Here is a 27,580-nt window from a genome sequence, read left to right as displayed (position 1 = left end):
GGGTGCCTGGGTGGCTCAGTGGGTTAAAGCCTCTGCCTTCGGCTCAGGTCATGATCCCAGGGTTCTGGGATCGGGTCCTGCGTCGGGCTCTCTGCTCTGCAGGGAGCCTGCTTCCTTCCTTCTCTCTCTCTGCCTGCCTCTCTGCCTACTTGTGATCTCTCTCTCTCTCTCTGTCAAATAAATAAAATCTTTAAAAAAAAAAAAAAGCAATTTCTCTAATAGGTATAGCACAATTCACGTTATTCTTGAGTAAGTGTTGGTACATTGTGTCTTCTAAGGATTTATTCTATTCTATTTCATCTCGGTTTTTGAATTCATGGGCATGGAGTTATTTGCAATACTCTGTTGATATCTTTTTAATGTCTTTGTTGTCAGAAATGATGACCCTTCTTTCATTCCCAATATGGGTTAACTTTGTATCTTTGTATCTTTTTATCTTGGTCAGCATGACTAGAAGTTTGTCAGTTTTTTGGTTTTGGTTTTTAGCATAGTTGACACACATTACATTAGTTTCAGGTATACAATATAAGTAATTCAACTCTCTATACATTGTTACACTTACAAATGTAGCTAAATTCTATCACTCTGTAATACTATTACATTATTGATTATATTCCCTGTGCGGTGCCTCTTATTCTCAGGACTTATTCATTCCTTAACTGGAAGCCAGTACCTCCCACTCCCCTTCACCTATTTGGCCCACCCCCTCCCCACCCCTGGCAACAATCAGTTTATTCTCTGTATTTCTAGGTCTGATTCTGCTTTTTGTTTATTTATTCATTCATTTTGTTTCTTAGCTCCCACATATGAGTGAAATCAAATGGCATTTGTCTTCCCCTGACTTCTTTCACTTAGCATAGTGCTTTAGGTCCATTCAATATCACAAATGCCAGACCTCATCCATTTTTATGGTTGCATAATTCCATGTCCAATGTTATTAATGAAAGTCCTTCAGCAGGTTAGTCAGTATTTGATTCCTACCTATTTTAAAGATTATTTTTAATGTAATCTGGATCATATCCCTCTACGGCTCAAATCCTTCCCTGTATGCCATAGCATTTTCACCCCTACACAGTGTCTTCTCAAGCATTCTGATTGTTTTTAGTATTTCAGGCACATTGGCTTTCTCGTAGGCTTTTAAAGGACTTTAGATCCTTCCTACCTTGGGACCTTTGCACATGATATTTTTGCTGCCTGAAATGTTCCTCCCTTTGGTCTTCAAATGGCTGGTTCCTTTTCCTGTTTTAGGTCTTTAAATGATAACTCCCCAGAAAGCGCTTTTCTGACACTATGCATCTCCTCCTCTATGAATCTCCATCATAGTACTAACACAATTTATTAGTACTTCCCATATGATTTTTTTTTAACTTCTTTATAAAATGTCTCTAACACTAGGCTGTAAGCTCCTAAAGGCAGAAATCATGTCTGTATTGTTCATCCTGTACACTCAATGAGCTGGGCAATACAGAAGCTCATGAAATATGCGTTGGAGTGGGAGAAGGGAGACAGAGAAAGGGAGGGAGGGAAGGTGAGAGGGAATTACTTGGGCATTTCTGGATCTTTTGTTATGCTGAACATAAAAAGGTACACAGAATAATATAACAAATATGCATGTGTATTTGGCAAATACAGTTGAAGTCCCGTGTATGTCCCTACCTTGTCCCATATCCCTCCCTCCTCACTCCCCAGGGGTAATCATTCTCTTAAATTTAGTATTTGTCATCACCATGTATGTCTTTATATTTTAACCATACTTAAGTGAATTACTAAAAAATATATACAATTTTTATTGTCTTAACTCTACATAAACAGTATCATCCTGCGTATCACTCTTTGTAACTTGCTTTCTTCACTGAATTTTATGTTTGGAAAATTCATCTGACTGAATTCATGTTGTTCCAGCTTACTCTTTCCATTGCTTAATGGTATCCCATTCATTATATTACACATTTAGCTATTCTACTAAAATATACTTCATCTCATATTTTCACCTTTTTGCTATTACAAACAATGCTGCTATGAACATTCTTTATGTCCCCTCATGCACATGTTTGAGACTTTCTATAGGGACGTACCTAAAAGTGAAAACTGGAGATCATAGGGTAGATTTGTGTACGATCTCAAAACAGCTTGCCAAATTGCTCCCAACATGGATATCATTTTCCAACCTGGGTATCTGTCCTCCAGCAACATTCACAGATTCCTTTGTCTGGTAGAGTCAGGTTTTTAAATGTCTGTCAATCTCTTAGGTGTGAAGTGGAATACTATTCTTGTTTTAATTTGCCTTTTTCTTTTTTTATTTAAATTTTAGTTAGTTAACATACAGTGTAATTTGCATTTTTCTAAAAACTACTGACCCTGAGTAACTTTCTACAGCCAATCGGGTTTCCTTTTCTGGAGCTCGGCCCATTTGTCTGTTGAACTGTTTCTCTTTTCTTCTTTGGATTTAAAGAAAATTTTTAAGGTATTCTGGTTATTAATCCTTTGTCAGTTATCTTCCAGGGATCTGTGACTCACCTGCTTGCCTTTTTATAGTGGCTTTTGATGCACAAAAGTTTTTCATTTTAATAAGTAGTCAAGTTTATCAGTCTCTTCCTTTGTAGTTCATACTTTTCGTATGTTGTCTACAAAATTCTTCCCTGCCCTAAGGTCATAAAGACATTGTCCTATATTGTTTTCTAAAAGTTTTAGAGTTTTACTTTTTATATTTAGGGTATAAATCAACACTATGTTACTATATAGAATAAACTCAAGATCAAGGTTATCTTTTCCTGTAAGGATAACCAATGTTCTACCATCAATTACTGCATATTCTACCCTTTAATGATCTGGAGTATAAGCCCTAAAAAAAAAAAGTTTCCATATATATGCCAGCATGTTTCTGAGCTCTCTATTCTGTTCCATCGATGTATTTCTTATCCTCATACTAATACCACACTATACTATTACTACAGATTGTATCAGTCTTTTTATCTAACAAGGCAAATCTGCCCACCATGTTCTTCCTTATAACTGTCTTAGCTATTCTTAGCTCATAAATAGAGCCCTCAGATTTTTTTCTACTTAAAACTAAAGAATGGGTCTAAAATATTCTCTTAAAATATTCTCTCTGATAATGAGTTCTGAGGTCCCTCTTGAGGACCTATCCTCAAGCAGAATCCTGTAATCTGTCCATACAAGGACAGAGATTAAGAAAATGCCATTGGGGAATTCACAAAAATCAAAAAGGTACTTGGCAAAGCCCTTTCCCAACCCCCCCAAAAAAAATTATTAAAGGGCATACACAATGTTCCTACCACAAAATTATTCTGGTCAATAATATAAAGCAATGTTTATCCTTCTAGAAAAAAAGAGCAATGAAGTTAATAAGAAGAAAAAGAGTAAATATTTTTAAATGTGGTAGAGAGGATTTTTACTGCTAACTTTTTATAATTAATAACATGCTCAGAAGAAACAAAGGAAAGAGGGTACAACTTAAAATTAAAGTGCCATGGAGAATATCATTATACTAAAAGTATAAAGAGGTAGAGAATGGTCAGTTTAAAAAACAAAACTTCTTTAAGAATATAAATATGCCCTTTCAGAGATTTTCTTTACCCCCTGGTACAAAGGACACATGAATTTCCTCAAGAAGTAATTCCTAGTGAATGATAGCTTTTTAAACACTGCCCCCTAATGTTCATACTCCGAAATGGTAAGAGGACCTTACTAACAAAAATAATCCTTCCTCCCTTGTGATCAGTCGAGCATTTTTGTCCTGCAGACCAGATTTCACAGACTGAGGCAATCTCAACCACACAACTGTCAGAGTGCATTAAACTAAATCTCCCAGCCATTCTAAGATTACTCTCATCAGCAGTAAGGCCAACATGTGAGTGAGAACAGACTATTTGGGCTTGGACAGCACTGACAGAACAGCAATGCCACTGGGGAACATCAGGGAAGTCTAGGATCCCAATCATAACATGTGCAACTTTAGACTGATCTAATCAGTCTTATTTAAAAAAAATATGAAAAACAAACACTGATTACCAAGAATATCAAACTTTTACAAAAGAGATGGCCTTACTTTATATACACACAGATTCATGACTCATAAACGACCTCTGCTTCCAAAGACTCCGTTGACATTTAGACTCCCTGACGAGTAAATATGATTAACAATAAATGAAAAACCAAGACAATATTCTTCTCAAGTCAAGCTGTTCAGTGTCTTATCATCACTTGACAATTTAAGTTATAACAATGTAACATACAACAATGATATACGTCTAAGTAGGGAAAGCACAGAGGCAATTAATATTTAGTCAAGAGGCCTGAATTGTAAAGCCATCTGCCATGAAATAGCTGTAGGACCAGAGGTCTCTTGGACATTCCGGACCTCTTTCCTTATCAGGAAATAAAGGAGAATGAACTGTATGGGTGTTTTTCTCATGATTGTCAGGAGATGGGGATGTAGAGGATTACAGAATTATGGAAGGTCCTTGTTCAGACTGTAAGTGCCTCTCCCAATCACCTCCTAATTCCCCCATCCCTATCACCGAAAAGCATATCAAATCTGCACTCTCCCCATAGCTGAGAACTTCCACATTATACAATCTATCTCCAGGGCCCTTCGACACACTAAAATGTGAACAGGGGATCTGAGAGCTGGAAGAAAATGCAGAGATCCTCTAGCCACAAGCCAAGACCCAGAAGAACTGCTGGCTTTAACTGTAGTTAGTTATAGATATGAAACTTTGGGAACTGTGAGGCTTCCCAAGTGAGGTAACTTTTCTTTTTTTTAGATGTTATGTATTTATTTGAGGAACAGCGCAGGAGCAGGGGAAGGGGCAGAGAAAGAGAAGAAGAAGACTCCTTGCTGAGTGGGAAGCCAGCAGCCCAACCTGGGGCTCCATCTGAGGACCCTGATATCATTACCTGAGATAAGTTAATGCTTGACCGACTGAGCCACCCAGGTGCCCCCCAAGTGAATTAGCATTTTTGTTTGGCTGGGGGATGTGATAAAATACGTTGTTATTCCTAATCTTTACCCCTCTTGGAATCCATGCCTTGCCATGTGACTCTGTAGATCCTGCCACAAGAGTAGAACATATTTCACCATGCATTCGTACTGGGCTTGGTCGAGTGACATGCCTTGACCAAAGGAATGCAAGCCAACGGGATGTAGCTAATGTTTTAAATGTGCTTCTGAGGTTAGGCTCATTCTCTTGTACTCTTGCCTTTCACTATGAGGAAAACGTGCCTTTGGTGGCCACTGGTCCAAGGAGTGTGAAAGACAGAACCAGCATAGCAGGCCCCCCACCCCTGAAACTTGGAGCCAAATCTAACTAGTCTGGATCAGCTGAACCTCAGCCAATGCAAATTCATGGGAATGAGAAATAAATATTTACCGTCATTGAAGATGGTACATTTGCAAGTTATGTAGCATTTTATGATAACAAGGTAATGTGAAGATAATATTTTACCTATTTTAGTAATTTAGACCTCCACATTTCCAATAGACTGTGAAATTTTAAGGAAAAACCTTTCCCTCGATATTCAGGCACAAAGACTTAAGTGTGATTACATATCTATACAATAGTACATTTAAGAAAGAGTCAGATTTAGTGGTAAAGAGTCATCTATTATTTACAGATGCTGGCTCTCATGTTGATTCAGTAGCGAAGTTAACGATCATCCCCTCTAAAATAGTATCGACCAAACATTGCAGTTATAGCTTAATCTACATTTAAAAAGCACCACATAATTATACTGTGAAAAGCATCATTTATACTAAAGTAATATGTCATAGTCAAAGCATTATTATATCTCAATTAACCTGAATGCATAGAAATGGGAGTATTTTGGTTATTGCTTTATGACTAATAAAGAAACATTTTTAATCCTATCGCTCCTCAACTACCCCCACCACTCCTACCCTAATGCAAGCTGCCAATATCTCTAGCCTGGAGTAGATTCACAATTGTTCTTCCACTTGTAACGTTGTCCTCTACTGTCTGTTCTCAACACGGTAGCTAAAGTGATCCTTTTATTGGGGGGGCTTTTTTTCCCAGTGTTCCAAGATTCATTGTTTATGTACCACACCCAGTGCTCCATGCAATACATCCCCTCCTTAATACCCACCACCAGGCTCACCCAAGCCCCTACCCCTCTCCCCTCCAAAACCCTCAGTTTTTGTTTCTAAGGACGTTAGGAGAAGGAAGGGAAAAGAAAAATACATTTTAAAAATACATCAGATCACGTGGGTGAAACTGGAGGGTATTATGCTAAGCAAAATAAGTCAATCAGAGAAAAACAAGTATCATATGATCTCACTGATACATGGAATTTGAGAAACAAGGCAGAGGATCATGGGGGAAGAGAGGAAAAAATGAAATGAGACAAAACCAGAGAGGAAGATAAACCATAACAGACTCTTAATCTCAGGAAACAAACTGAGGGTTGCTGGAGTGGAGGGCGGTGGGAGGGATGGGGTGGCTGGGTGATGGACATTGGGGAGGGTATGTGCCACAGTGAGTGCTGTGAATTGTGTAAGACTGATGATTCACAGACCTGTACCCCTGAAACAAATAATACATTATATGTTAATAAATAAATAAATAAACAGGTGAAATTTTTAAAATTTTTTTAAATTTTTTTAAATTCTTTAAAAATAAAATAAAATAATAAAAGTACATCAGATCATTATCATTCTTCTGTAAAATACTCCATTAACTTACAAACTTATTCAAAGTAAAAGTCAAATTCCTTAAGAGTTGCCAACAAGCTCTTCATGATCTTGCTAACCAACATCTTCCTGTTTTTCTTACTGTTACATGCCCCTTGTTCCCTGCTTCAGCCATCCTTGATGGTCCTCAAACATGCCCAGCACACTCCTGCCTTAGGTCCTTTTGCACTTGCTGTTTCCCCTTCCTGAAGCCATCATTGCCAATATCTGTATGATTCACTCCTTTACTTCATCCAGGTCTCTGCCCAAATGTCAATTTATTGAGGGAGACTTCTCTCTCTCTCTCTCTCTTTTTTTTTTTAGCATTTTATTTACTCATTTGAGAGAGAGAGAGAGAGAGAGTGAAAGCATGATTGGGGGTGGGGGATTGGGGAGGAGAGGCAGAGGGAGAGAGAAAAGCAAGCTCCCTGCTGAGCATGGAGCTCACTGTGGGGCTCAATCCTAGGACCCCAGGATCATGACCTGAGCGAAATGCAGACACTTAACCGACTAACCACCCAGGCACCCCCACGGGAGCTTTCACTTATCTCCAAGTATAAAATAGCTCCTCCTCACCCCATCCCTCTTGCCCTACTTTATTTCTCTTTAGCCTTTATCATTAATGGGCTCAATTACAAAAAAATAAAAAACTTAAAGAATATGTTTATTTATTTACTATCTATGTCCTTAACCTATAATATAGGGCAAACCTCCATGTATTATCCACTGCCACATCCCAGGACCTTAGAATACTGCCCAGCAAATTACACACCTGCAGTAAATATTTGGTAGATGAATGAAGAGTGAAAATACTATAATTTTTTCTGATAGGGGCGCCTGGGTGGCTCAGTGGGTTAAGCCACTGCCTTCGGCTCAGGTCATGATCTCAGGGTCCTGGGATCGAGCCCCACATCAGGCTCTCTGCTCAGCAGGGAGCCTGCTTCCCTCTCTCTCTCTCTCTGCCTGCCTCTCCATCTACTTGTGATTTCTCTCTGTCAAATAAATAAATAAAATCTTTAAAAAAAAAAAACTATTAATGTAACTAAGAATTTTCACAGCCACTTTTATATATTACCTCCCTAATTAATAGATAAGTGCTTAAAATAGATTAAACTAACTCAAATAATAACCTTGTTTCCTTAGACCTAACACATACACACACACAAACACCCACAACATTCCCCAGCTAAATAATCTGGAAGACTTTACTGAGCTCTTTTCCTTGACCTGGCTTAACACCTTTGAATAAATTAAGGGGATATGTTGATTTCCTGTGCTACGCTAAAGCCAATTAATATTTCACCTACAATTCTATGTATGAATTAATAACAGTATTTTGTAAATGTCTGTAAAATATCAATAGAAAAATTTGCAAAAACAAACAAAACTACAGACGTACAATTCAAGAAGAAATACAAACAGCCAATAAATACATGAAAAATCTTCATTTTGGTTACCTATAATGATCAATCAGAGGGCGAGGGCTAGGGAGAACAGAATCACTTCAAGAAAACCAATACGAGCAAGAGGCTTCTTACAGGAACAAAGAAAGTCAACTAACTAGAAAATCTATTCGCTGACAAGAGTGTGGGATCAAAATACCTGTGATAGAACAGTAGATGATGTGAGGGGCAATCTTGTCTATATCTTCATATCCAAGGCCCATAGCAGACAGTCTGCCAGGGATGTAGTTTTCCACAAATACATCACAAACAGCTGCAAGCTGAGGAAGGAGGGGAAGATGAGTCAGACTTCTTAAGGGACTTCCAACCTTTGAACACACCCCCACATGACACAATTTGGATTTTAGTAAACACAGTTGATCCTCACATTGTAATAGTCCAGAAAAATCACAGGAAAAGTAGAACTGCAAAGTAGAATTAAATGAACATAAAGGCACCAGTGGGTCAACTACTATGAGATATTATGGACAATAAGACAATGGCCACTGAAATATTCAGCAAATAGCATGGTGTTAAGGGGATATGCTTACATTAAACATAAGAAATATCTAGGTTACATGGTCCTAATATAGTCTCAAGTAGCTTAGATAGAAAAGTTAAAATACATGTACAAAAATATATGAAAAACAGGGGTGCCTGGGTGGCTCAGTCATTAAGCGGCTTCCTTTGGCTGAGGTCATGATCCTAGGGTCCTGGGGTCAAGTCCCATATTGGTCTCCCTGATTGAGGGAAGCCTGCCTCTCCTTCTCCTACTACCCCTGCTTGTGTTCCCTCTCCCGCTGTCTCTTTCTCTCTCTCTCTCTCTCTCTCTCTCTAATAAGTAAATAGAAAAACCTTTAAATAAATAAATTAAAATATATGGAAAACATCTTAAATCCTGTAGAAGAAACTAGATACAATGTCTTTGCTATTCTCCATCCTTACTATGTAATATTCCTCATTACAACCTGCACATATGGGTATGTAATACATATAAATGTCATTCAGAAATCCTTTTATACTTTTCAGATGCTTCCTTTCCAAAAAGTTCTAAATGTATTTAATTAACCATAAAAAAAAAACTATTAAACGGTAACCCCATGTAGGCACTCCTGCCAGCAGTAAAGGACACAAACTACATCAAACACATGTAGGTTTCTACATGGGTCAGCTCTCGTTGCATACATTCTGCATGGTGCATTATGTAGTACCTTACGCAAAGGGCATTTAATGAATTATTTTTAATTTTAAAAAACCCTGTGTGGGTACTTCAAGAAGTTAAACATAGAATTACCCTATGACCCAGCAATACCACTCCTAGGTATATACTCAAAAGAACCAAAAACAGAGACTCGAACAGGTACTTGTATGCAAATGTTCATAGCTCAATGACTCACAATAGCCAAAAGGTGGAAATAATCCAAGTGCCCATCAATGGACAAATGTACCCATAAAGCAGAATATTATTCAGCCATTAAAAAAAAACAAAGTTCTGATACACGGTACAACATGGACAAACCTTGAAAACATTATGCTCAATGAAATTAACCAGACACAAAAGTATAAAACTTGTATGATTTCACTTATATAAAATATTCAGAATAGGCAAATCCATAGAGACACAAAGTAGATGAGAGTTTATCAGGGGCTGGAGGGAGAGGGAAGTGGAGAGCTATTGCTTAACAGGTACAGTTTCTGTCTGGGGTGAAGAAACATTTTAGAAACAGATAGCAGTAGCGTTTCACACTATTATGAATGTAACTAATGCCTCCGAATTGTACACTTAAAAATGGATAAAATGGAAATTTTCATGTTCTATATATTCTATTACAACAACAAACATTTTAACTGTATAGGTTATTTGTATTTTCAGACCTTGTGGAACTCTAAATCACATCTCAACCTACATTAAGTATCCAGATGGACCACAAATAAATTCACTGTTTCAGTAAAACAAAAAAATAAATAAAACGAATAAGTTATGCTAATAAAAAAGTATTAAAAATATTATAAAGTATTCAAAATAAGCAGATTAAAAAACAATATACATTACATTATCTCATGTTTTGGGAAAAATGAGTATACAAGGGTATAAAGAGATTTGACATGATACAGTAAAATGTTAATTTTTTTCTATGAATATGTATTAGTATTTGTGTAACATGACAAAGATTCTTTTAACTAACAAGAGCTGTGCTCAGAGCACCAGGCGGTCTGGCTCTATCACATTATTAAAAAAATATGGAGCAGGTGAGTTTAAGAGCTACACATTTTTTTTTAATTTAAGATTTTATTTATTTATTTGACAGAGATTGGAAAGGAGCAGGCAGAGAGGCAGGCAGAGAGAGGGGAGAAGCAGGCTCCCCGCCAGAGCAGAGATCTCGACGCAGGGCTTAACCCCAAGACCTCGAGATCATGATCTGAGCCAAAGGCAGAGGCTCAACCCACTGAGCCACCCGGGTGCCCCGAGATACACATTTCTACTCATAAAGATGCACAGTAGTTTTTAAGCTTACCCAAGAACTGAGTATGTATGCATTCTAATATTTATAAAGAACTATCCCAAAAAAGTATATAGTGCAGAAATTTTTCTTTTCTCCATTTTATAAATATTTATTTTAAAGATGTCTTAGCCACTTACCAGATATTGACTCTTAGTTGCTCTGTCATTCAACATAGTCTCTCCTCCTCTGTTTCAGGATATTCACCCATTTCAAGATCATGTATGTTTTCTAAAGCTTCATCTAATCATAAAAATTCTAACACAAGAGTGTTAAAATCTGGGGCGCCTGGGTGGCTCAGGCAGTTAAGCATCTGCCTTTGGCTCAGGGCACAGCCACTGGGTCCTGGAATGGAGCCCTGCATTGGGCTTCCTGCTTAGCAAGGAGTCTGCTTCTCTCTCTCTCTCTCTCTCTACCTCTGCTCCTCCCCACTACTCATTCTCTCTCTCTCAATTAAATAAATAAAATCTTTTTTAAAAATAAAAGGGTGCTAAAATCATAACATCAGAAAACTCCCTCTGAGTTACACTGCTCCCCACGCTAACTACAAGTGTTATGTTTGACAATTGCTTCAAAGGAGACCAACTATTTACTGGCTTTTCCCAAATACAATAATCTACTAAGAAATAAAGGGAGAGGACTGGTTTCCAGTTTTACTGCTGATCATCTCTTCCTCATCTAGGTGTTCACCAATCACCTAAAACACCTATCCTAGAATCTGGCCCAGAAAAAAAAGCAAGCACAATTTTGTATGAGTTAGAGAAGCTACTATCTTTTTCTTTCTAAAACAGAAAAAAGAAAATCCTCCATCTAGCCAAAGAGTAAATAAGAACTAAAATTAAGTTGAAATACAGAGTATCTAATTCTGAGATCCCTTTGTTACATGTAATTTAAGAACACAGTGGAGATCAGAAACAGAAAGGAAAGTGATGATAATAATTTAACCACATTGCTAAAGAAATCATAAAGTAATTTTTTAAATGTTATATCGAAGAATATGCTTATTGGTAGGAAAAGTATTCTGAAAGATTTCAACACAAAGTTTCCTATCATCCACTTTAAGATAGTTCACGAGGCGTCTGGGTGGCTCAGTTAGCTCAGCGTTGGACTCTTCAGGTCATGATCTCAGAGTCATGATCAAGCCCCACACTGGGCTCCGTGCTCAGTGCAGAGTCTGCTTGAGATTCTCTCTCTCTTCCTCTGCCCCTCTCCCTGCTCACACTCTTTAAATAAATATATAAATAAATCTTAGAAAAATTAAATATATAAAATAGTTTAAAAATACACACACAAACACACACATAGGCATACATATGTAAATAAGCAAATACAGCAACATATTAACATCACTGCATCTAGGCATAGGGTTGAAGAAAGTTCATTATACTCTTCTTTCAGCTATTTTGTACGTCTGAATTTCTCATAAGAAAATAAAGTCCAGGGCCGCCTGGGTGGCTCAGAGGATTAAGCCTCTTCCTTCAGCTCAGGTCATGGTCCCAAGGGTCCTGGGCTCAAGCCCCGCATTGGGCTCTCTGCTCAGCGGACAGCCTGATTCTCCCTCTCTCTGCCTGCTGTTCTGCCTACTTGTGATCTCTCTCTCTCTGTTAAATAAATAAATAAAATCTTTAAAAAAAAAAAAAAAAGAGAGAAAGAAAGAAAGAAAATCCATGACATTGCTCTTTGGAACATATGTGCACACAATATGGATATTGTGACTGTCAACTAGTTAACATAGAGAATTATTTGAAATATAAATGATATGTCAGAAAGTTAACAAATCATATTGCTATGAAAATACTGGGCTCTACATAGATTTTCTAAGCAGAGTTTTGGTTTTTGCTCAAGCTGTTTCTAGTTAGCCTGGTAGACAAAGGCGTCATAATTTTTGAAGCTCTCATGTATCCAGCTGATTGCTTTGTATGCTACTTTGGAACTGTTTCCATAAACTAAACTCAGTATATTAGCAATCATAGCCACCATGGTCTGAATAAAGAGGTTGTTTTGCTACTCTTAAGCTAAAAGAGAAATTGATGCCAGAAAGCATAAAAAGACTAGGCAAAAAATAATTTTTTCCTTAGGCAATAAGATATATAACATGCTAAAAGCTAAAAACATGGAACTAACTAAAAGCAACAGACATCAATAATGTCCCCATACAATTTATTTAAGTTTAATATGACTTGAAATGTACTTTACTATTATCAATCAGACATGAAGAGAAATCAAGCTCATAATGAAAGTTAATTCAGGGGCGCCTGGGCATCTGCCTTCAGCTCAGGTCATGATCCTGTGGTCCTGGGATCAAGGCCCGCATCAGGTTCCCTTCTTAGCGGGAAGCCTGCTTCTCCCTCTCCCACCCCCCTTGCCTGTGTTCCCTCTCTCGCTGTCTTGATCTCTGTCAAATAAATTTAAAAATTTTTTAATTATAGGGGCGCCTCGGTGGCTCAATCATTAGGCATTTGCCTTTGGCTCGGGTCATGATCCCCAGGTTCCTGGGATCAAGCCCCACATCAGGTTCCCTGCTTGGTGGTAGGCCTGCTGCTCCCTCTCCCACTCCCCCTGCTTCTGTTCCCTCTCTGTCAAATAAATAAAATCCTTAAAAAAATTTTTTTTAATTATTTAAAAAAAAATAAAAAGAAAGTTAATTCAAGGTAGAATGTAAATGTAATTCAAAGTAGAATAGTAAAAGACTGGCAAGATCCAAGGACAGCGAGAAGGAAGTCCTGGAGATTTGTGTACTTTGGTCAGAATCATACATGCAGTCCTAAAATACTCAAAAGCACACTTACGCATTAGTAGCAAGAGTTATGAATTCCACCTATTGAGAAGCTCTAATGAAACTACAAAATATCTCAAATCTGAAACGTTGACTACTTAGGATAAAATATCAGAATGCTCTGAAATAGAAGCAAAAAAGCAGGAACTGTGAACACTGAAGACAATACTGAGAGAACAGAAAGAGGAGAATAAAGGCAAGAACAATCTTAAGGCAAGAAAATCTTAAGGCAAGAAAATCTTGAAGAAAAAAAAAAAACTTACATCATCTACCTGAAGTCACATAAATTAGTAAGTAAAGAAAGAAGGATTAGAATCTCAGCAGTGGAGAACTAGGAAGCACCAAACCAGTACCCAATCCTGCCCCTCAAGCAAAGATGCTGAAATCAGCTCTGGACATATTAGCCATTGGAATAAAGGTTAGAAGAGCTTGGGCTCTCCAGTGATGGGACCCTCATCACTGGGTTCAAACCTCAGCTCTTCCCTTTACCAGCCCTTACCTCTTCGGAGCATCCCCTGAGGCCATGAGACTCACTGCCCTCCCATGAAAATGAGGATTCTGATACCCATTTACAAGTCAAATCCTGAGGATCTGAGGGAATAATATATGGAAAGTGTCCAAGCCTAAGAGTGATGCAGAGTAGGCATTGGGTCAACAGTAGATAATATTATGACTGAAAACTTTCACAGGGTAGAGAAATATTATACAAAACATATAAGAAATTAGAAAGCAAATTTCACTTACAATAAATGTAAAGTTAAATTCTTAAATAGCGTTTACAGGAAAATTAGCAATTGCCAATGAAATAAAGTTTTAAAACACTTCAACTCATATTCAAATCCCCAGTTACAACCCAGGTGGTAAGATATCTTCCATAGAGCATACTGTACCTCTTTGATGATTTTCACCCCTTTTGGATCCTTGATATTTACAGCTATACTCTAAAAATTAAAATATATATATTAAAATAATATAAAGGTTTTCATATGACTGACAGTTCCATAAGGAAACTGTTCATATCATATGTTCTCCTGTTAAAGCAAGTGTATTTTCCTCATGAAGAAACATCTGAACTATCTTTACTGATTTTATTTGCAATGGAGATATATTAGGATGATAGCAGGATTCTACTAAAATTTTTTCAAATAATAATACCAAATGTTAGGCAATTAGCAATCTCTGAAAGAATAAAATGTAAAGAATCAAATTATTTTTCTCTTTAATAAAATTATTCCATTATAAACCATTATAAATTCTCATGAAATAAGTTAGTAGAGAAGGAAAATTAGTAAAAAGCTCTCGTTTCTATTTTGTAACTAGTGAATGAATAAAATTTCACCTTCTTTTAAGTACTAATTATATATGCAAGAAAAGGATAGAAATGAATGATAGAAAAGGATAGAAACAAAAATTTTGTTATTACAAAAGAATTATATAAAAAAAACAAAGAAAGAAATTATATTCTTACTTTTTTATTTCTATTAACACTGAGGAAATAAGTACTCTCTGTCCCCACAAAAGGTGGCCCCCAAGTTCGTGTATCATCACCAGCTCCTGAAAATAACAGTATGAGCTATTAATTTTTAACTCTTAAATATCATGGGACATCCAAACCAACATTCACCCATCATATACATTCACAGATGCCTTCACAAAATCACCTCATTTCAGTGGAATTAAGCAATCCACAGGGGCCAAAAGAACTTGTTGCAACTCTCCAAACTCCACCTTATTCACTAAGTCCTACAGTATCATCTGTCACTAGAATCCATCCCTGAAAGTCAATATCCAGAAAGAAATATCCTTTTAGCAGTCTTCAGATTTAATAATTGGCAAATTTAAAAGAAAAAAACCTACTTTCAGTTTTTGGCAAGCAAAAAGTAAAAATCTTTGGCAGTTTAGGTCAAAAAGTAAAAGGCTTTGGTAGTTTAGTTCAGCTCTTTCTGTGTTTCTTGGCATTAAATGTGCAAAGAAATGCTGAGTCTGTGAAAGATTTTTGTTAAATAATTAAACCAGAATAATGGTAAGCGAGATTTTATAATAAAATGGCATCATAAATAAATAAATAAATCTTTAAGTTTCTGTGAAATCCCAGAAATAAACCCAAGCATACGTGGTCAGTTAATATATGACAAGGGAACCAAGAGCTCTCGATGAAGAAAAGACAGTCTTTTCAACAAATGGTTATAGGATAATTAAATATTCACATGTAAAAGAATGAAACTGAACCCATAGCTTACTCACAGAAATTAACTCAAAAAGGATCAAAGAAGTAAACATAAGACCTAAAACCGTGGGCGCCTGGGTGGCTCAGTGGGTTAAGCCGCTGCCTTTGGCTCAGGTCATGATCTCAGGGTCCTGGGATCGAGGCCCACATCGGGCTCTCTGCTCAGCAGGAAGCCTGCTTCCCTCTCTCTCTCTGCCTGCCTCTCCATCTACTTGTGATTTCTCTCTGTCAAATAAATAAATAAAATCTTAAAAAAAAAAATTTAAAAAAAAAGACCTAAAACCGTAAAACCCCTAGAAGAAAACATAGGAACAAAGTTCCTTAAAATGGGTCTTGGTAATGATTCTTTTGGATTTGATACCAAAAGCACAAGCAATAAAATAAAAAATAAACAAATGGAACTCCATCAAGCTGAAAAGCTTCTGCACAGCAAAGGAAACCATCAACAAAGTGAAAAGACAACCTATAGAATGGGAAAAAATATTTGCAAACCATATAGCTGATAACAGATTAATATCCAAAACATACAGATAACTCACACGACTCAAATAAAAACAAATAACCCAATCAAAAAATGGGCAAAGGACCCAAAGAGATATTTCTCCAAAGAAGACAGACAAAAGGCCATCAGGTACAGAAAAAGAAGCTTGACAGTACTAGTCATTAGGGAAATGCAAATTAAAACCACAGTGATGTAATCATCTCACACCTGTTAGAATAGCCATAAGCAAAAAGACAAGAGATAACAAATACTGTTGAGGATACGGAGAAAGGGGACACCCCTGCACTGCTGGTAGGAATGTAAGTTGGTACAGCCACTGTGGAAAACAGTATGAAGGATCCTGAAAAGGTAAAAAGAACTACAATATGATCCAGCAATTCCACTCCTAGGAATATAGCCAAAGGAAACAAAAACACTAACTCAAAAAGATATGCAACCCTATGTTCATAGCAGCATTATTTACAACAGCCAAGTATGGAAACCCCTGTGCCCATTGATGGATACATCCATCAATAAAGTTGTAGTATATATACACAATGGAATACTATTAAGCTATAAAAAGTAAGGAAATCCTACCATTTGTGACAACATGGGTGGACTTTCAAAGCATTATGTTAAATGAGAGAAGTCAGACAAAGACAAATATTGTATGATCTCACTTATATGTGGAATTTAAAAAAAAAACAAATGAACTCACAGAATAAGAGATCAGACTTGTGGTTACCAGAGGTGGAAGGTGCAGGTGGAAGGAACCGGAGGAAGGCGGTCAAAAGGTATAACATATAACACTGCTATATGTTATACAGGAAATTTGTTAAGAAAGCAAATCCTAATAGATCTCATCATAAGAAGAATTTTTTTTCCTTTTTTCTTTTCTTCTGTCTTTTCCTTTTATCATATCTCCATGAGAAGACAGATGTTAGCTGAACCTACCGTGGTAATAATGTGGTAACGATGTACATAAATCAAACCATATGCCATGTGCCTCAAACTTATACATGATGTATGTTGACTATTTCTCAATACAACTAGGAAAAACATTTGTGTTATAGCAACAAATCATGAGAGGCAAGATAAGTTACTGAACAGCAGATTCATTTAATTTCAAATAGTATTCTAGAATAAAGCTTTAGTCACCTAGGTCTTGCTTCAAAGGAGAAGTTTAAAATCATCAAAATACAGGGTTTTTTTTCTGGGCATCTACTTCAAGTCATGTTTGTGTTAGATTCTGTAACTATAGAGTTACAGAAAAATTTTCCTTGGCACAAAAAGCAACTGACAATGTAGACAGAACTCAGAAAATCCATCAATGATTAAATGGCACAAAATAGTATCATTTAAGAATCTTATAATATAAGGCCTGATTAAATATTGGTATCAGAAACTAATCACTATGAGGGGCCTGGATGGCTCAGTCGTTAAGAGTCTGCCTTTCACTCAGGTCATGATCCCAGAGTCCTGGGATGGACCCCAGCTTCGGGCTCCCTGCTTGGCGGGGAGCCTGCTTCTCCCTCTCCCAGCCCCCTGCTTGTGTTCCTCTCTCGCTGTCTCTCTCTCTGTGTCAAATAAATAAATACATTTTTAAAAAAGAAACTAATCACTATATAAGTAATTACAATTAAAGACTGGCCCCCAAGAAGAGAATATTTGTGAATATGAGTTAGACTTGAAATTCTAATCTCATCTAAATAATATAATTAACCTATTAGCCCATTAGACTTTACCACTAAAACTGATCAAGAAAAGCAGACATAAACTTTTGGGGAAAAAAAAAAACAGAGGCCAAAGAATAGATTCATTTATTAAAAAAGAATAATAACAACAACTTCCCAAGAGAAAAAACAGAACACAGGCCAGAGGAGAAAGAAGCATTAGTTCCAGGGGTATCTGGGTGGCTCAGTCCATTAAGCGTCTATCTTTGGCTCAGGTCATGATCCCTGGATCCTGGGATCGAACCCCACGTCCTGTCAGACTCCCTGCTCAGCTGAGAGTCTGCTTCTCCCTCTCTCTTACTACCCTCCCCCACTCGTGTGCTCCCTCTCTCTCTCTCTCTCTCAAATAAATAAATAAATAAAATCAGAACAAAAAAAGAAGACACATTATTTCTAACTGGAGATGAACCAATAACAAAACAAAGAAATCATGGTAAGCATCAAATGGAATAGCATGCTCAAAATAAAAGGGGAAAAAGTGAACTATAAGATCCCAGGAAAGGCAATCTTCTAGGAATAAACCAGTAAGAGGCTTCACGGCAGGTGTGAATCTGATCTTCAGGATCAGACAGGATCTCTTGGAGTAAAGAGAAAGTCCAGCCACTTCTACTCTCCTGAAACTTTCAATACACTAATTTTCTTAAAATAAAGCAACGTCAAGGGAGGGCTAAAATTAGGTAATTTCACATGTTTACATTCATCTCTCAAAGTGGAAATAATGTCAGGAATCTTAATTGGAGGCATACATGGTTTTCCTACCCAGGACTTTAGAGAGGATCAGTGGCCCCTGGAAAGAATCAGCATGGACAAGAAATAAAGACTAAAATGACCAACTGAGAAAACTGACAGTTGAAAGATGTTTTATTGGACCCACACAAAATTTAAAGTTTTTGATTAGCTGCCATGACTTCAAAGTCTGGAGATCTCATATAAAATTTCAGACTGCTTTTTTTAAAAGATATTTTGACACATTCAATCCATTCAGCAAAATATTTATTGAGCACCTACTACGTCACAGACAGTGCTCCAGGCAGAGGAGACACAGCAGTGAACAAAGGACCGCACACACCTCTGCCCTCATACTCCTGCCTAAGGGCCACAAGCCACGAGTACCAGCAGCATCATTTTCTGCCTTCCCTAGTCCACGTTGCCCAGCTAAGTAACTAAGAAAGAAGAGAAAGAAAATCTATGGGCTCTTTGATTACAAATATAAGAATAGTCTAAGTCCCAAATCAGAAAGCTATAACCTGGGTGGCTCAGTCGGTTAAGTGTCTGCTTCAGCTCAGGTTGTGATCCCAGGGTCCCGAGACTGAGCTCTGCATCAGGCTCCCTGCTCAATGGGGACTCTGCTTCTCCCTCTACCTCTGCCTCTCCCCCTGCCTCTCCCCCTGCTATGCTCGTTCTCTCTCAAATAAATAAATAATTTTTTTTAAAAAGGAAGGAGGGAAGGAAAGAAGGAAGCAAGCAAGCAAGCGGGAAGGAAGAACTAGAGGAGTGGCCTGAGAAAAGACTAATTCTCTCCTGAACTTTGAAAATCCTGCCAAATTACTCTTCCTCAGATCTGTGTTGAATAACTATCTCAAAACCTGAAACAGTTAAACACATAATAGAAACATTAAAATGCATCATGCAGGGGCGCCTGAGTGGCTCAGTTGTTAAGCAGCTGCCTTCAGCTCAGGTCATGATCCTGGGGTCCTTCTGCTCAGTGGGAAGCCTTCTTCTTCCTCTCCCACTCCCCCTGCTTGTGTTCTCTTTCTCTCTCTCTCTCACTCTGTGTCAAAAAAATAAATAAAACTTTTTAAATAAATTAATTAATTAAATAAAATGCATCATGCAGAAGGATTAAGGGAAAGAGACCAATCGGGAAAAAAACAATGAACAACAACCTATTACGAACAAAGCTCAATCCCAAGTGTATGGCCATGGGATGTAAAGTCCTAGACAAAGGAAGGTACCCCTACAGAAGAAAGGAAAACGTACAAAGGAGAAATGAGGCCTACATAAAGAGGGAATAATGAACTCTAAAATGAATATAAACATAAACATTTAGATTAGTGCTCAACTGAAATAGCAAGAGAAAGTAGACCTGATGCTCCGTGTAGGACGGGAAGACCCAGTGGCTAAAATGACAAAGTGCCGTGGTATTGAATTTGCATAATAACACGGAAATCAAAGTTTTATGAAACCTGGAAAAGACAAAAAGGGTATTCAGCCAGAAGGCAAACATTATTCAGCATACATCCCACAACAACCAAATGTGATGAACATCAGAGACCAGGTAAATGAAGCTTTCGTTACATCTGGAAAGCAAGGTTCACCAGACTCTTCCACCACCCGGAACCTGATAAACAAAGGGTCAAATAAATTCCATATAATAATAACAGAGTATTCCCCATGCTTATCAGATAATCTTCTGCTAATTGCTTTGGCCTCCTAAGAAATCTAATAAGCAGAAAGTTGAATCTTCTACACCATGTCTTCTACTTTATAGTGTTTAATCACTTCTGGGAAATTAATCAGGTGATGTAATTATAAACTAGTCTTTTATGAGTCTTGCAGATATACTCATACTATTCAAGGTTAGACCATTTTTACTAATTTGGTAATTCTGTTCCATATCCATAAGGATCCAACTTGAAGAATAAGTAATAATGCTAAGTTTTGAAACCTTCCAAAACGAGCTCCTTATAGGATGATACGGAGGACATGGAGAAGATGGACTCTGCTCTTTAAGTGCTTGTAGGAGAGAAGGAGCATACAATAATTTCTTTCAATAGTAAGTACTGAAATAACTTTCAATAAGAGCATGAGCTAAACACCCAAATACTAAGAAGGCACCAAATAAAAGTAAAAATTGTGTACACCGAATAGATTTATTTGGTGGACCAAGAGGAAAGGAAAAATGGGAAAGATGTGATGAAAAACAAACCCAAAGAACTGATCTCAGTTTCAGTGTTCCTCTCTCAAAATGCTTACAATTATAAAATAAGAAAGTGTTTCTTTTATTAAAAACAGAAAAGAATGACTTCTATTGGAGTATCTGGGTTCCTTTTGGAAGGACGCTGATTCCTTTTCCTTCTCTCCTTCCTGTGTGTCCTGCTTCTTCTGTTTTACCCTCCCCTCCTCCTGGCCTTCTCTCCATCCCCCAGCAAGGAAGGGTGGTCAGGCCAGCTCCAAAGTCAGTCTCAATGGTAGGCTTGCGCGGGACTAAGGAGGGCCGGACCAGGGTGAGTGCGTGGATATTCCTGATCAGCTGTGTGACTTTGGACAAACTGCTTTATGTCTCTGTTTCTCTGTGTTTATAATCTCAGAATAATACAGAGTCAGCCCATAAGGTTGTAGCAGAGATTAAATAAATTAATACAGGCCTCGTGTTAAGACCTGTGCCTGTCCCTGCAAGTGCTAGATCACTGTTGTGGTGACAGTACATGGTGCATCTTAGTCTCTACTGGAGGCTTTCAGGTACGTGTGAAGGGCCTGGCTAAAGCCTTAAAACCTGGCACTTATAAAAAGTAAGAGGAGGGGCACCTGGGTGGCTCAGTTGTGAAGCGTCGTCTTTGGCTCAGGTCATGATCCCAGGTCCTGGGATCAAGCCCCTCTCTCACTCCCCTCCCCCTGCTTGTGTTCTCTCTCTTGCTGTCTCTCTCTGTTAAATAAATAAAATGTTTTTTTTAAGTGAGTAAGAAGAAATCACTAGTATAGGTTCAGAGGAACGTAAGGAATGGAGAGGAAAAAAAATAATCATTTCATTTCAATTCTCCCGTCATCCCATATACAGACACATAGTTATTTTTTAAAAAAACAGCTAAAAACTGTAGTAGCCTGGGGCACCTGGCTGGCTCTGTTGGAAGAGCATGTGACTTCTGATCTCAGGGTTATGAGTTCAAGCCCCACGTTGGGTGTAGAGATTACTTAAAAATAAAATCTTTAAAAAAGAGAAACTTGTATTAGTTTCCATGTTTTAAAGAGAGCAATAGCTTTACCTGGTCTTTCCACTTTTATAACTTCTGCTCCAAGATCTCCTAAATTCATAGTAGCAAAAGGTCCCGCCAGTACTCTACAATATTAACAATGGTAAATAATTACCACCTTGCAGATTTTTATATTAATTCTTAATAGCTCACTAACAGAGATAAACTCATATAATTATAGTAAGAATTAAAATTATTGGGCGCCTGGGTGGCTCAGTGGGTTAAGCCGCTGCCTTCAGCTCAGGTCATGATCTCAGGGTCCTGGGATCGAGTCCCGCATCGGGCTCTCTGCTCAGCAGGGAGCCTGCTTCCCTCTCTCTCTCTCTGCCTGCCTCCGTCTACTTGTGATTTCTCTCTGTCAAATAAATAAATAAAATATTTTAAAAAAAGAATTAAAATTATTAGAACTGTTCAAAAATAGCAATTTGGCACTATGTATTAAGAGCTTTAAAATGTATATTCCGAGGGCACGTGGGAGCTCAGTTTTAAGCATCTGCCTTTGGCTCAGGTCATGATCCCAGGGTCCTGAGATTGAGCCCCCCCATTGGGCTCCCTGCTCGGTGGGAAGCCTGCTTCTCCCTCTCCCACTCTCCCTGCTTGTGTTCCTTCTCTCGCTGTGTCTCTATCAAATAAATAAATAAAAACTTTAAAAAGAAAAAAAAAAGAGTATATTCCCGCAGGGTGCCTGGGTGACGCAGTTAAGCATCTGCCTTCAGCTCAGTTCATGATATGGTATCAGGGTCCTGGGATTGAGCCCCTCAGTGGGAAGTCTGCTTTTCCTTCTGCCCTGTGCTTTCTCTCAAATAAATAAATAAAATCTTTCCCAAAAAGTATATTCCCATTGATTCAGTAATTCCACTTCCAGAATTCTATGCTAAGGAAGAAATCCTAAGATTTCCTGAGGCAAGGATTTATGAAAAATGAAACCTAATTTGTAATTGTGAAATATTAGGGGAAGAGTAATTATATGACAACTACATAATAAAGTATCATCTTGGGTGCCTGGGTGGCTCAGTGGGTTAAGCCACTGCCTTCGGCTCAGGTCATGATCTCAGGGTCCTGGGATCGAGTCCCGCATCAGGCTCTCTGCTCAGCAGGGAGCCTGCTTCCTCCTCTATCTCTCTGCCTGCCTCTCTGCCTACTTGTGCTCGCTCTCTGTCAAATAAATAAATAAAATCTTTAAAAAAATTAAAAAATAAAAATAAAGTATCATCTCACATTTTCCTGGAATTTTGAATGACACAGAAAAACACTCAAAATATAACATTGTCTTTTAAATGTGGGCAAAACTGTAATTTCAATTTTTTTAAAGATTTTATTTTTTATTTGAGAGAGAGAGCATGAGCAAGGGTAGGGGCAGAGGGAGAGGGAGAAGCAGCTGAGCAACTGAGCCAAAGGCAGATGTTTAACCAACTGAGTCACCCAGATGCCCCCAAAACTATAATTTCAATATGGTTCCAATTTTTGTTTTTAAAAATTATATATAAATATGCAGATTGGAAAAATGCACAAATATACTTATTGCTCTTAGAATTATGCAATATAAAAAATTTTCTTTTTTGTTTTCCTTTCTAAAACTTTGATAGTAAGCAATATAATTCAAAAAATAAATGTATTTTTTTTGAAAGAAGGGAAAACTTCCATCACCAAAACACAGATAAACCAATACAAACCTTGTTAGATCCAGAATTTTCACACCCTCCAAGGGCTTCATATTGTCAGTATCTGGCAAAACACAGAAAATATTTTAAGAGTACTGATTATTAATTTTCAGGAGGAAGAATGCAGAATTCTTCGTAATGTGTTTTAAGTAATCTGTATCATTACCAAAAACATATGTTTTCCTTCACAATATTTCTGCTTTCTATGTAACACAGAAACCTTGACCTGATTCAGTGAAGTCAACCTGTAAAAATTACAAGGGCTGATACACAGTTAATGAAGTCCGCAGCTACAATTAAGATAGTTTGTCTAATGAAAAATAAAAGTAGTGGGGGAGGAACATCCGGCTGAGCACAAAGGATTTGGGGGGCACTATGCTAATATGCTAATGAATCATTGAGCACTACATCAAAAACTAATGACATGCTGTATGTTGGCTAATTGAACATAACATATACAGATAGATAGAGAGTTATAGATATATATACAGATATCTATATCTATATATATATGATGTAACAGACTGAAACAAACATACCACTCTGGTGGGAGGATACTGATAAGGGGGGATGTGTGAAGGCAAGGGACAGATGAAATTCTCTGTACCTTCCTCCCAATTCTGCTGTAAACCTGAAACTGCTGTAAAAAATAATAATAATAAAAAAGTCTTTAAAAAATAAATCAATAATGAACTAAACAACAAAAAAGGAACAACAAAGACCTCCACATACCTGTTCCACATTAAGACAGGGAGACAATATGATTTTTTTTAAAAGTTTATTAAACAGTTTAATAAACAAAAGTTTATTAAACAATCAAATGTGTATGTCCTTTTTCTCTTTACCCACCAGCTATAAAAAATAAGTAGATAGGTCAACAATCATATCACTAATTCACGGATAACATCAACATTAAATGACAATGTTAAACTCTTGCCAAATGGTTTACTAAGTTTATATCATAATGGATACCAAGCTGAATTATTGGGAGAAAATGATGAACTACGGGTTCAGTACATTTTTTTTTTCAAAGATTTTATTTATTTATTTGACAGAGAGAGATCACAAGTAGGCAGAGAGGCAGGCAGAGAGAGAGAGACGAGGAAGCAGGCTCCCTGCTGAGCAGAGAGCCCGACGCGGGACTCGATCCCAGGACCCTGAGATCATGACCCGAGCCGAAGGCAGCGGCTTAACCCACTGAGCCACCCAGGCGCCCAGGGTTCAGAACATTTTTAAATCAGACTATTTTTTAGAGCAGTTTTAGATTTGGTTAGTACAACTGAGCAGAAAGTGCCAAGAATTCCCATGTACCTCTTTTCCCACGAATGCACAACCTCCCCCACTTTGAATATCCCTCACCAGAGAGACACATTTGTTACAGCTGATGAAGATACACTGAAGGGTCCCTATCACTTAATTTACAGTTCACTCTTTGTCTTGTACGTTTTATGGACTTAGACAAACACATAGTGGAATGTACCAAACATTATTATATACAGATTCGTTTCACTGCCCTAAAAGTCCTCTGTGCTCTGACTACTCATCCATTCCTCCCCTCAAAACTCCAGAACCCAATCTTTTTACTGTATCCACAATTTGCCTTTTCCAGAACATGATATAGCTAGAATCATACAGTAGGCAGCCTTTTCAGATTGGCTTCTTTATGTGTTTAAGTTTCCTCTATGGCTCAACAGATCATTTCTTTTTCAGTGCTGAATAATACTCCGTTACCTTGATACACCAGTTTATTTATCCATCCACCTACTAAAGGACACGTTCATTGTTTTCAAGATTTGACTGTTATGAAGTAAGCTGCTAAAATGTTGTGTGCACATTTCTGTGTGGACTTAAGTTTTCAACTCATTTGGGTAACTATCAAAGAGTACCGATTACTGAATAGTATGGTGAGAGTATGTTTAGTTTTCCACTCCTTCTTCCAAAGGAGCTGTACCATGTTGCATTCCCACCAGCAATGAATGAGAATTCCTTAGTCCAATACATTTTTTAAAAAATCTCAATGCAGCTCCATCACCAGTGGAAGTTACAGGAGTCACACATTTATACATACACCATTACAGTCTTGAGAAGTATCACAGTGGCACAGTAATTCTTAGCTAGGAGGGTCCCCAGGCCACACTGCTCTAGGAAGAAATAAGCAAAGGGCATTTTGTCCTTGAAACCAGTCAATGTATTCTTTTACAATAAAAAATTGCTATCGCAGCAGTAGGAAATATATGAAGTCTATGTGACTGGTGCATTATTTTCTTGGAAACACACTTATGTAGGAAACTAAATTATATGCAGAGGATAAACTGATGAGCAGAGGATCAGAAAAAGGGAAGTAACTACAACAATGTTCAATGTGGTAACCATGAATCACCTTTCCAGATATCCACACACTTGTACATTCTCCTTCCATGCTGACTCTGAGCTTGGACAACTGCCTTGCTTTAAGCCAAGGGAACATTACATAGTAGGACTTGACTTTTTGGAATACTTCCACCTTCAGATGAAAAAGCAGAGGACAAAAGAACAAATGGAGAGAGGCTTAGCCATCCCAGTCTGTAGCTGTCCCAGGTGAGGTCCAGACTTGTGGGTGAAGCCATCTTAAAACACTCAGATCCGGGCGGCGCCTGGGTGGCTCAATGGGTTAAAGCCTCTGCCTTCGGCTCAGGTCATGATCTCAGGGTCCTGGGATCGAGCCCCACATTGGGCTCTCTGCTCTTCGGGAAGCCTGCTACCTCTTCTCTCTCTGCCTACCTCTTTGCCTGCCTGTGATCTCTATCTGTTAAATAAATAAATAAAATCTTAAAAAAAAAAAAAAAACCACTCAGATCCAGGCAGGTGAGTTCAGGTGAGTCTAGCAGGACACTTACAGAACTCTGAGAAAAAATAAGCCACTGTTGTTCTAAGCCATTCAGTTTTGAAGTGGTCTGTTGTAGAGCAATAGATAAACAGATACAACGGCTATGGCAAGCAATCCTCTCAAAATGTAAAACATATGTCATGCCCCTGCTTGAAATCCTCTAATGGCTTTTTACCAAACTTAGAATGAAACCCAGCAACTTCCCAAAGCCCACGGATGCTGCTTGCTCTGGCCCTCTGCTACCTCTCCGGCCATGACCCTCCCGCGTCATCCCTCCCGCCCAGGCTTCCCCAGCTACATTAGCCTTCTTGCAGTCCCTTGAACAAACTGAGCCTATTTCTGTTTTAGGGCCTATGGCAGAAACAGAGCTGGACCACCAAGATTCCCCTTCAAAGAAAGGAATTTCTGGGGCGCCTGGGTGGCTCAGTGAGTTAAGCCGCTGCCTTCAGCTCAGGTCATGATCTCAGGGTCCTGGGATCGAGTCCCACATCGGGCTCTCTGCTCAGCAGGGGGCCTGCTTTCCTTCCTCTCTCAGCCTGACTCTCTGCCTACTTGTCCTACTTGTGATTTCTCTCTGTCAAATAAATAAATAACATCTTTAAAAAAAAAAAAAAAAAAAGAAAGGAATTTCTGCCCAACCTACAAGAACCATGGTCAACTTACAGCTCCAGCATTGGTTTCCTCAAGGTCCACCTTTCCTCACTCAGGTGAGAGCGCTCTGTTCTCAGGACAGTCCCTGGTCCAATGACTGAGCGAAGTTGGGCAGAAAGGCCTGTTCGTTTCCTCCACCCCCTGCAGCTGTCCTTGGTGTACTGAATTTGACAGGTGCACGCGAGTCTGGTGGCTCGTCTGCCCAATCCTATTTCTTTCCTTTCCCTTTCACGGGTGTTACTCCTCAATAAATCCTCTGTCCTTCCAACTCTGTCTCCATATCTGCTTTCTGGAGAATCCGAGATGTGACAGGACCTTTGCACCTGCTATTCTCTAGTCCTGGAACTCTTTTCCTCCACACAGTGGCATGTTTTGCTTACTTCACTCAAATTTCTGCTCAAACACCGCACTCTCAGAGAAACCTTGCCTGATCATCCGATCTCAGACAGCACCACTCTGGATCTCAGTATGCTTTAGTTTTCTTTATAACACCTACCATGACTTCACATTACCTGATATGTTTATTTATTGTACTGTCTTTTCCACTAGAACGTAACCTCAG

General features: G+C 38.2%; 1 protein-coding gene across 3 annotated transcripts in view; it reads right to left on the bottom strand.

Moving 5' to 3' along the window:
- The window catches only part of SUGCT (succinyl-CoA:glutarate-CoA transferase), an 827,195-nt gene that overhangs the window by 774,956 nt on the left and 24,659 nt on the right, over positions 1-27,580 (bottom strand). For all 3 annotated transcript variants that reach the window (XM_044245656.1, XM_044245658.1, XM_044245657.1), the window contains exons 2-6: positions 23,514-23,565; positions 21,853-21,926; positions 14,897-14,982; positions 14,319-14,369; positions 8,312-8,432 (exon numbers count right to left, since the gene is read on the bottom strand). In XM_044245656.1, the coding sequence (XP_044101591.1) occupies positions 8,312-8,432; positions 14,319-14,369; positions 14,897-14,982; positions 21,853-21,926; positions 23,514-23,565 (384 nt within the window). The remainder of the gene's footprint in view (positions 1-8,311; positions 8,433-14,318; positions 14,370-14,896; positions 14,983-21,852; positions 21,927-23,513; positions 23,566-27,580) is intronic.

This window comes from Neovison vison, chromosome 4 (assembly GCF_020171115.1).
Source record: "Neovison vison isolate M4711 chromosome 4, ASM_NN_V1, whole genome shotgun sequence".
Taxonomy (NCBI): Eukaryota; Metazoa; Chordata; class Mammalia; order Carnivora; family Mustelidae; genus Neogale; species Neogale vison.
The sequence above is the reverse complement of the archived record's forward strand: the minus strand, read 5'-3'. Positions and strand labels throughout refer to the sequence as shown.